Here is a 10,574-nt window from a genome sequence, read left to right as displayed (position 1 = left end):
CCGCCGGCCCGGCCCCTCGCCGGCCCTACCACGCCACAGGGAAAAGGGGGAGGAAAAGGGTGGACGCACTGATGGAACTGGGCTCCTCGAGAACAAGAGATTTCTGTGAGAGGTTTGAAGAAGAATAAGCTCAATCAGTGGAACGCTTAGGATTGTTTGGGGTTTTTTTCTCCTCTCAGAAAATGCAGAAGAAATGTTTCTCTTCATTGCTGCTCCCCCCAAGAACAGGACGAAGTGGGAGAGTCCAACGGCCCATGGCGCCGCTTCCCAAACTACATTTCCCAAGCACTCCCCTGGGCGGGGCGTGGGGCGGTGAGCTGTTGGTGCCGGCGGTGGGGAGAGGAGGATGCTGGAGATGGCGGCGGTGGGAATGCGTCTGTAGCTCTGCTGCTCTGTGCCTCGCCTCGGGCCGCGCCTGAGCGAGGAGCTCCTGTGAGGAAGCGGGGCTGCCGCCTCGGGACGGCTCGGACTGCGCCGTGCCAAGGAGCTGTCGCTTCCCGCCAAAGTAAGCCCCGCAGGACTCCGTCTCTCTTCTCCCGCTCCACAGGGGATGTGTGTGTGCGTGTGCGTGCGTGCGTGTGTGTGTGTGTGTGTGTGTGTGTGTGTGTGTGTGTGTGTGTGTGTGTCCGTGTCCTAGGCTCCGTGTAGGTGCTGTGTGTGCTGCTCAGGGACTCTGAGGGAGGGCAGGAGGGAGTGAGGGGGTGTGTGTGGACGGCAGTGCTGTGCCAGCCCGCACTAGCAGGTTGCCTAGCTGGCATAGCGACGGGAAAAAGGTGGAAAATAAGTGGTTTTGTTTGCCGGACTTTGTTTCCTTGAAAGGGGAAACACGCGGGCTTGCAGGCTGCTTTTCTTCCGAATCTCGTCTTTTGCCCTTCTTCCCGCTGGAGCTGCCGGTGCATGGCAACCCCTCGCCTCCTGTGCGGGCTGTGGGAGCGAGTGTGCCCGGGTCTCCAGACACGGAGCCGGCAGTTTTGAACTAGGATAATGGTATTGTCGAGCTGCCCAAGGGGATTAGTCTCCTCGCTCCTTCCCTCCCCCCCCTCTTAAAATAACATCAGGTAGGGAGCAGAAAAGCTGATTTGTGCCCTGTATGACCGAGTTCTTTAGTCGTGTCACTGGAGCATCTTCAAGGCGATTATGCGGTGGAAGTTTTGATGTCGTCTGTTTATGTCTCCATTTACTTGTCTAAAAATAATCTCTCTTGCAGAAGACTTGCATCAGATTTTTTATTTTTTTTTTCCTGCTGGTACTCCTTGGTGAGAGAAGAGACCTTAGTTCTGTGACTTTGAAAACTTTTACTTAGTGCTTGTAACAGAAGGCATTTAGATTTAACAGTTTTTAAAAGTCTGTTATTTTGTTGCATTTTCTTCATAAAACTAGCAGTGTCTATCATAACTAATTTAACTAATTACTATAAGATTCCTGAGGTTATTTTCTGAACTGTATAACCAGAAACTCAAGACACCTGGAATTAACATTTACTTAGCTCACACTAGCGCAATTTGAAACCAAGAGGTGTAATATACTTAAGAAAACCTGTTGCTTAACAAAGAAAAAGGTTTTTTGTATAAATAGTTGCATGTGTTAGTATAAACTTTAACAATGTTTTGTTTCCTTTTCAGTAAAGAAGAATGTCCTTGTTTAAAGCTAGAGACTGGTGGTCCACCATACTTGGAGAAAAGGAAGAATTTGACCAAGGCTGTCTATGTGTTGCTGATGTTGATAATAGTGGCAGTGGACAAGGTAAATTCAGACTTGAAATTGCTGGCTTTTAAGCCACACAGCTGTAGGTTTGCTTTGACCAATGCATGCTGAAAGCTTGTTAGCCGGGCTAGTTGGCTAGTTAGTTTTAGGTCTGCTATCTTTAATGTGTCCTTATAGGCTTAAGAAGACAAATTCAGTGCTCTCTGTCTTTTTATATTTGTATGCTGCTAAATATGTTAATTCTTGCTTGTTTTCACTAGTAACTTCTCTCATGTCTTATTCCCTCAATGGTAGATAGCTTTTAAATAAAGAATTTTCAGTTAGTAATGGGAGCAAACACATTGTGACTTGTAAAAACCATGGGAAGAAAAAAGGAAGGTGAGAGCTAAAGAGTTAAGAATTTAGAAAAACAAATAAACAACCCTTTTGATCTGGAAAATAAGTGGCGATCAAAGTAAGTAACTCGGCTTGAGTAAACCCTGCATTTCTGTGTAGTCATTAATTATGTGAAATGATCTTTGCTGTCAGGGAGAGTTTTTGTGTGTGTATTTTTTTTTAAAACCAATAAATTCTTGGTGTCTTTATGATATCATGGAACTTTGTTTTTACCTGGTAGAGGTACTTGAGTTCGACTTCCTTGCTGCCAGACTCTTCTAAAATTATTTTAATGTAAGATTCTTCCTTTTCAAGACAATTTGAATAAAGCTGAGCTGTTACTGATTTGGTGCACAACCTTTTTCAGTAGAAATTCATTAGAGTCATTTAGGTTGGAAAAGATCATTGAGTCCATCAGCTAACACTGTGTTCGCTACAAAACTGTGTCCTTGAGCACCATGTCTACATGTCTTTTAAATGCCACCAGGAGTGGTGATTCAGCTGCTTCCCTTGGCAGTCTCTTCTGATACTTCACAACTCTTGGTTAAATTTTTCCTAATATCCCATCTAGGTTTTACAGGTCCTGGTGCATGTCTAAGCCCTTCACTGGCTTTGTTGCCATTCTCTGGCCATGCTTCACTACCTCCATGACTTTCTTGTAGTGAGGGGCCCAAAACTGAATACAGTATTTGAGGTGCAACCTCACTATTGCTGACTACAGGGACGCAATAATTCTCTGGCCAAACACTTTCTGGTACAAGCCAAGATGCCATTGGCCTTCCTGTCTACCTGGGCAAATGTTCCAGCTGCTATCAACCATCACCCTAGATACTTTTCTGTTGGGCAGCTTTTCAGCCATTCTTCCCCAAGCCTGTTGTGTTGCATGGGGTTGTTGTGACTGAAGTGAATGACCTGGCACTTGGCCTTGTTGGACCTCATACGATTGGCCTCAACCCGTTGTTCCAGCCTGTCCAGATTCTGCTACAGAGCTGTCCTACCTCCAGCAGATCAACCCTCCCACCCAACTTGGTGTCATCAGCAAACTTACTAAGTGTGCACTTGATCCCCTCATCTAGGTTGTTAATAAAGGTCTCAAACAGTTCTGGCCCCAGTACTGAGCCCTGGGGAATGTCACTCGTGACTGGTCACCAGCTGGATGTGACTTAATTCACCACCACTCTCTGGGCTTAGCTACCCAGCCGCTTTTCTACCCAGCAAGCAGTACACCCATCTAAGCTGTGGCTATCCAGTTTCTCTCCAGGAGAATGCTGTGGGAAATGCTGTCAAAGGTTTACTAAAGTTGAGGTAAACAACATCCACAATCTGTCCCTTTTCCATTAAGCTGGTCACCTTGTCCTAGAAGGAGATCAGGTTGGTCTGAACCTGCACTTTATAAAACCCTGCTGGCTGGGTCTGATCCCCTGGTTGTCCCATACAAGCTGCATGATAGCACTAAAGATTATATGCTCTGTGACTTTCCCTGGTACTGAGGTCAGGCTGACTGGCCTGTAGTTCCCTGGATCCTCCTTCTGACCCTTCTTGTAGATGGGCCATCACATTTAATAACTTCCAGTCAACTGGGAGCTTCCTGGTCTGCCAGGACTGATTATAAATGACAGAGAGTGTCTTGGTGAGCACTTCTACACTCTCAGTGTTCCTGGGTGGATCCCATCTGGCTCCATAGACTTGTGTTTGTGTCCAAGTGATGTAGCAGAATGCTGACCCTTTCCCCTTGCATTACAGGGGCCTCATTGTGCTTCCTGTTCCTGTCTTCCAGCTCAGGGGCTGGTTACCCAGAGAACAACTGGTGCCCTATTGAAGATTTAGGCAAAGGCATCACCAAGTACCTCAGCCTTTTCCTCATCTTTTGTCACTATGTTTCCCCCCCATATCCAATAAAAAATGGAGATTCTCTTTTGTTGCTGATATATTGATAGAAACATTTTTATTGTCTTTTATGGTAGTAGCTAGATTAATTTTGAGTTGGGTTTTGGCCCTTGTAATTTTCTTCCGACATAACCTTACAATTCAGCTGATTCAGCCCCACAGATTCAGCTGCCCCTTCTTCCAAAGGTCATATCTCCTCTTTGTCCTGAGTTCCAGCCAAAGCTCTGTGCAGCCGGGATGGTATTCTTCCCTGCAAACCTGTCTTTTGTCACTGGAGGATGGTCTGGTCCTTTTAAGACTTCATTTGTTACAAACGTTCAGCCTTCGTGGGTCCCTTTGCCCTTCAGACTGCCTTCCAAGGGACTCTGTCAACCAGTCTCCTAAATGGGTGAAAGTCTGCCCTCAGGAAGCCCATGACAGCTGTTCTGCTGTTACCCTCCTTCCTTCTATAAGAATCAAAATTAAAATTTTGTGATTGCTGTGCCCACTACAGCCTCCAACCACCGCATCACTGACAAATTCTTCTCTGCTCAGAAACAGCAAATCAGGTGGGGCACCTTCCCTAGTTGGCTCCTTCACCAGTTGTGTAAGGTAGTTATCTTTCATGTGCTCCAGGAATCTCCTAGACAGTTCCTCTCTGCTGTGTTATATTTTCAGCGGACATCTGGTATGTTGAAGTCCTCCAAAAGACCAAGGGCTGGTGATTGTGAGACTTCTTCAATCTGCTTGTAGACTATTTTGTTGCCTCTTTGTCCTTGTTGGGTGGTCTGTAACAGACTCCCACCATGACATCTGCCTCATTGCCCTTCTCCCTGATTCTTACCCATAAGCACTCAACCCTATTGCTGCCATCACTGGTGCTGACAGATATTCACGGACCTGCAAAAAATGTAATTGCTGAAGTTAAACTAGAAGACAGAGCATAATGAACATTAATTGAATCATGTCAATATTCTATATTTTTAGGGTATTATTTGAAGCACTCTGCAGCAAATTGAATTCCACATGTGCTATTGTATTGTGTAGTATCCTATATGTTGTTTTTATTTGTTTGTTTGTTTAGATAAAATTATTGTGGGCAGTTACAAGGGATATCTCCGAATCTTTAATCCACATCCTGTGAAACCTGGAGATGAAGTACAACCTGAAGACTTGCTCTTGGAAGTGCAGTTGCGAGAGCCAATATTGCAGGTTGAAGTGGGAAAATTTGTTTCGTAAGTAAATAGCAGGCTATGGTGCTGTTTATTTAAATCTTAGATGTGATTTTCTTCCTTTGTTTTGGAGGGTGAGTTTTCAGTTTCTAGATGGACAACTATTAATCACATCTATGAATCTTATAATATGCATTTGAATTGCTTCTTGAATCATCTTCATGTGAGAGAATTTTTACTTAAGGTATATATATAGAGGACAATATCACATCAGGCTGGAGCTTATCTGGCTCTATCACTTCGGCCCGTGCCAGGAGTGGGTCACACCCCAGGAGCAGGATGACCCAAGGTGCCACTAGAGCACTTGCTCTAAGGCCTTCTGGCTGTCAGTCTGCCTTTTTGGCCTCCTCAGTCCTGCGCTCTGAGGAGGCCAGGATGAGAAGGAGGTCTTTTGCATGGGATAATAGAGGATTTATTGCTCTGGAGAATCTTGGGGGCAAAAGTCAGAAAATGCGAGTGTGCAGCAGCTGAAATAGGGAGGCGGTTCAAAGGGAGGGTACAAAGCATCAGCTAATCAGAGATGTTCTGGGGAGGGTAAAAGGCAGGGTTCACAAAATCATCATCCAATGATGGAGGTGGGGGGGGGGGAAACTGGGTCACATGGACTAGTGAAGCCTCAAAGTTTAGGGGATTTCTGAAGTGGAATTTCAAGCATGTGGTGGGCCTAAGACAGATTGACAGGAGACTCAGGTTAGATTGACAGTGTGGGGTGGGGGGGGGGTCTCATTTGGACCAAACCATCAACTTGGGCAATAACAGAACATACCATTAACAAGAAACACACTGCAACAGGATAATCTTCCAGATAGTTATACATTTTTTTATAAGTATGTAGAACAGGAAAAACTTGACATTGAAAGTTATCTTTTAAGGTGTTTAGAATACTTGACTAACTTGTTATGGTCTAGGATGTAATACTGGCTAATTGCTTCCTGTTTGATAGAGGATAGAAGATCCTTAATTCCAATGAATTTAATGGAAACGTGTGTCTGGATAGAGGAGAGATACTGTGACTCTAAGGAAAACACCTTATAGTTAATTGGCAGTAAGAGAATCTACTTAGGAGATTTTTATTTTAGAAATTAGTTGTTGAAGGATTAATTTTAATTTTGAAATGAGCTTCTAATACTGTAGCATGAACATTATTTAAAAAATGAAAGTAAAACCTGTACTAATCATGGAAAACATTCATGCTCTGAGACCAAAGGCTCAAGTACTCATGGAGTGACTCTTTGCAGGAATCATAGTATCTTACTCTGTGAAATGAGATAAAACATTTTCTGTATTTACAGCACAAGTACTTTGTTAGAAATACGATTTGTGTTTGGAAGAAGAAGAATGTGAAGGTTTGAAGGTTCTATGCAGCTAGTACAGAAGTGAATTTAAGAAAAGTTTGTGTCTTATATCGCTGAATAATGCTTGTTTGGAGGGATGATCCGCATATCATCTCTTCATGAAGGATCAATAGCACCTTATTTCAGATGAATTTCAAACTAAACTGGAAAAATAATGGGGTTGCTCTTCACATTTGAATCCCAAAATACGTTCTTAAAGGATTAATTTTGATTTTGGAATTACTTCAGCATGAATTTAGGAAGATCAGTACTTCCGAGTTTTTATGCTAGCATCTAACACCCAAACCTTTGCATTTGGCCTACACTTGAGAACAATTTTAACATGTTACTTGAATTTTATCCTGTATGAATTCTATTTTGATTTATCTGAAAACAGTGTTTTTTATACCCTTCTTTACAGTGGTACTGAGGGACTTCATCTAGCTGTGTTGCATTGCCGAAAACTCTGTGTGTATGCTGTTTCAGGTTAGTTTACAGATCCAAACTTCCCAGCAATTTTAAGTGTATTCTGAAGTTTGAATTAGGTTAATGTTAAACTTTGTATATACAATGTTTGCTCATCATCACTGAAGATATGCAGTCATGTTCTTTCACTCAAGCCCACATATGAAGAGGAGACACTAGTAATTAGGTTTAGGAGAGATTTGCTGATCTGCTCCATGCCTGAGATGCTGTGATGTGTGTGATGGTCTGTGGTTAGCAGTGATTGTGAACAACTAGTTCTCATTATGGTTTTATGAATTGGTGTTATTGTTCAACATGCTAATGAACAAATGGTTGTAAAATGCCAACCTACTTAGCTCTTTAAAAATAAACAATTTGATTCTTTCTGAACTCAGAAGTCCAGATAATTTTTTAGAAAGCCAGAACATTAGTAAGGTAGCCCATGAGAAGACAGGAGGTTAATACTTGTAATAAGGTGAAACCACTGTGCTTTGTCTTAAGTCCTTTTTTTTCTACTGGCTTTGGCTAGAAATTCTATATGATGTGTTCTCTCTCTGTGTGTGAAGAGCCTAGTCATGAAATACATATTCTGTGCTTTGATTTTTTTCTTCTATATGCTCAAAGCAAAGCACAGATTTAAGAGATGTGTCAATGGTACACCCATCTTCAAAATTCAGTAGACAACATGGCATTGTTCATTTTCTGCATGCAGGGACAGACTCTGTTATTCCTTTCATTACATGAGCATGGTTTTCTTGTAGGAGAAGCTTTTTCCTATTTACAGCCTTGTAGTCAGGTTACAAAAATGTGCTCTCTTTGCCTATCTGGAGACACCTGTGAAAGTGGTCTTTGCTGAGGAGGGATTCTTTGAGATGTACTGCAGTTTTTGTGCTTTCTCTTTGCTGTAATAATGTTTATGCCTTAGGATTGTAGCCTACCAGTGTGATTTTTATTAAAACAAATTAATTTAAAATCTGCATTAAGAGCATACAACATTAAGTCTAGAAGTCTTTAGTAGTTATAATTTGCTGTTTGGTTTACATGGCTTAAGCAGTTAAATAATAATAAAAGCAAATTTTGCTTTCTTTTAATAGAGTTTTCATACTAATCTGTAAGCAGTCATACTTTAATGGTAATTTCTGTTACCTGAGTGGATACTCTCAAGCTTCTCTAAGAAACAACTATCATTACTTCTTTACGCTTTTAAGGCAAATTACACTTTGATAAAGTGGAATCCTTACTTGCTTTATACATGTTACCATATCTGTTATTCATAATAAAAATTACTCTGCTGTTTCTTTTGACAAATGAAAGCATCCTTCAGGGCTGACTAAAGTATGCCTCGATATTGTATTATTGTCAATATACACAGACTGACTTCCTTGTGACTTTTTTATCCTGAAGTGTTTCTGATTTTCTAGTTTCTACTCAGCAGAGCTTTTTCCCTCATGTCTATTCCAGTCTTTTCCCTAACGTGGGCCTGCTTTATGGGTAATTGTTTAAAACTGATTTAAACTGTTTAAAACTTTGATTTGATTGGAGAAATTGCCTAAAAGGTAAGCATAAGCTACAAATCTTGCATAGAATTTTGTTTAAGTTGTTGGAATAATCTTTGTCTTAAATTAAAGCTGTGGTAAGATTTAGCAGAAAACACCTTTTTTTCCCAGCTGATGTGGCTATTCTCAAAGGTTTTGGTTTACTTTTTTTTGTTTGCAAATATTAGTCCTTAAGTATTACTTTATGTAATGAACTTTCTTCATGGGTTTCAGGAAAAACTTGATTCTCAAAAGAGGAATTTCAGTTTCTTTAGAAAGACTTTTATTTTCTGGTAGTTCCTTGAAGGAGTCAGGAAGTTAAAATTTATGCAGGCCTTTTCAGAGAATGTGACGTATATCACAAAATTATTTTTGTTATTTTTTGTTTGTATTTTATCTTTGCATTGCTGATTGCTCCCTTCAATTTCAGACAAAGTAAAAGGAAATGATGAGTGTGCCCTAAACACAGCTTTGTCAAGTGGTAGCTAATGACCAGCTACAACTTAATTTGAGACAAAGACTAAAAGACTATTGCAGCTGAAGCTGGCTGTTAGATATAGTATATTTACCAAATAGCTAGAGAATCATAAGAATTCCCCTTTGAGCAGGGGGAATTAAAGCTTTTTTTTGATCTTGGAGGTGTGCCCAATATGAAAAAATACGTTTAAGTAATAAAATCTCAGCATTTTGCAAAGCCTTTATACCATATATAGTATAATGACACCTTATTTCCCATTCTGGCCTTTAGGAATTTTGTAGCTTGGTGATTTTTTTTTTCAGAAAGCAGCAATGTGAGCCTGCATATCTCAAAACTCACTAGAAATTAAGTTACATTTTCTTCAGATTGTTTACACTGATACTCCCTTATTTTTTTCCATAGTGTGTGGATCAAATTAATAAATATTTACCCTTTGTTTTTTTTGTAGGAACTCAGGGGAATGTGGAGCATGGGAACCAGTATCAGATTAAACTGATGTATGAGCACAATCTTCAGAGAACTGCTTGTAATATGACTTATGGCCCATTTGGTGGTGTAAAAGGTAAGCTCCTTGTATATTCTTTATAATTAGTTTAACTGAATTTTGAAAGGTAGCATGGTGCTGCTGTGTAGAGGAAGACGTCTTTCTATGCATGATGGTACTTTTTATCTGATGCATATTGAAAATAACTCAAGTTGAAATGAGTGAAGAATATTAAATGCAGAGCAGTTTTTTTTCCCTCACATTTTGAACTGGGTATGAGTTTACAAGGATAATATTGATTTCAAAAAAAAAGACAAAATTCCTGGCTCTTTCCTTGTAAAGTACTTCAACATCTAAAAAAATAATTGTTTTCTTCTGTGCTTTAATTCTGTTTTACTTTTCTGTGCTTGCTTATCCTGGACAAATTAAAAAGTTAACATAGTCTTTTGCTGAACCTAAGGTATCAAGTTTCTTTAAAGATATGTAATGCAGACTTCTAAAAAAAACTGCTTAAGCTTAGATTGGGAAAACAGAACAGTGGACAATAATATTTATGGTGTATTTGTAGATTTGAAAGAGTTTAATAGATATCAGTGTTTTGTGGATTTGTGGACTTGTGAACTTGTTTTTGTGTTCTGATATGGAAGCATTTAGATTTGCTTTGCATAACATCTTTTTTTTAGAACTAAAGATTGCCCAAAAGTATTTGGGGTGTGGCAGTCACCAACAAAAGTAGTGTCTCTAAACTGTTGGCAGAGTGATAATTCGCTTTACAAGGCAGAAAGTCTCCTGCATCAATATAGCAAATATATACAGACAGTCCCTCAGTTCTGTGTCTGTAATAACCTTCCAATAATAATGCTACAATGCCTTACCCTAAACTCAGGCTTGTCCCTGGGCTTAAGATCAGCCAACCAAAATCCTTACTGATTGAAGAAGAGATTTTCACCTACTGATTTCTTACAGCTACCTTGGGTAAAATGGTTAGCTCATGTGGGTGAGAAGGTATAAGGGCTATGAGTATCTTGAGGAGTGAGTGTATATGGTATGAGCATGTTCCTGTTAAAAGCAGAAAGACAATACAATGTTCCTAAATCTGAG

General features: G+C 40.4%; 1 protein-coding gene across 8 annotated transcripts in view; it reads left to right on the top strand.

The window, feature by feature from the left end:
• The first annotated feature begins 336 nt into the window (after positions 1-336).
• BBS9 (Bardet-Biedl syndrome 9) overlaps positions 337-10,574 on the top strand; it is a 281,549-nt gene continuing 271,311 nt past the window's right edge. For 7 of the 8 annotated variants that reach the window (XM_088055904.1, XM_014248757.2, XM_014248755.2 and 4 more), the window contains exons 1-5: positions 337-505; positions 1,623-1,743; positions 5,030-5,180; positions 6,933-6,997; positions 9,438-9,551. In XM_088055904.1, coding sequence (XP_087912030.1) covers positions 1,632-1,743; positions 5,030-5,180; positions 6,933-6,997; positions 9,438-9,551 — 442 coding nt within the window. In that variant the 5' untranslated portion in view covers positions 337-505; positions 1,623-1,631. Of the gene's footprint in view, positions 506-1,622; positions 1,744-5,029; positions 5,181-6,932; positions 6,998-9,437; positions 9,552-10,574 lie in introns of those variants that run through there. The other variant, XM_014248758.2, reaches the window with a different exon arrangement.

The sequence above is a fragment of the Pseudopodoces humilis genome, chromosome 1, assembly GCF_049639895.1.
Source record: "Pseudopodoces humilis isolate 2021_Gansu_Grassland_sample_001 chromosome 1, ASM4963989v1, whole genome shotgun sequence".
NCBI classification, from domain to species: Eukaryota; Metazoa; Chordata; class Aves; order Passeriformes; family Paridae; genus Pseudopodoces; species Pseudopodoces humilis.
The sequence above is the reverse complement of the archived record's forward strand: the minus strand, read 5'-3'. Positions and strand labels throughout refer to the sequence as shown.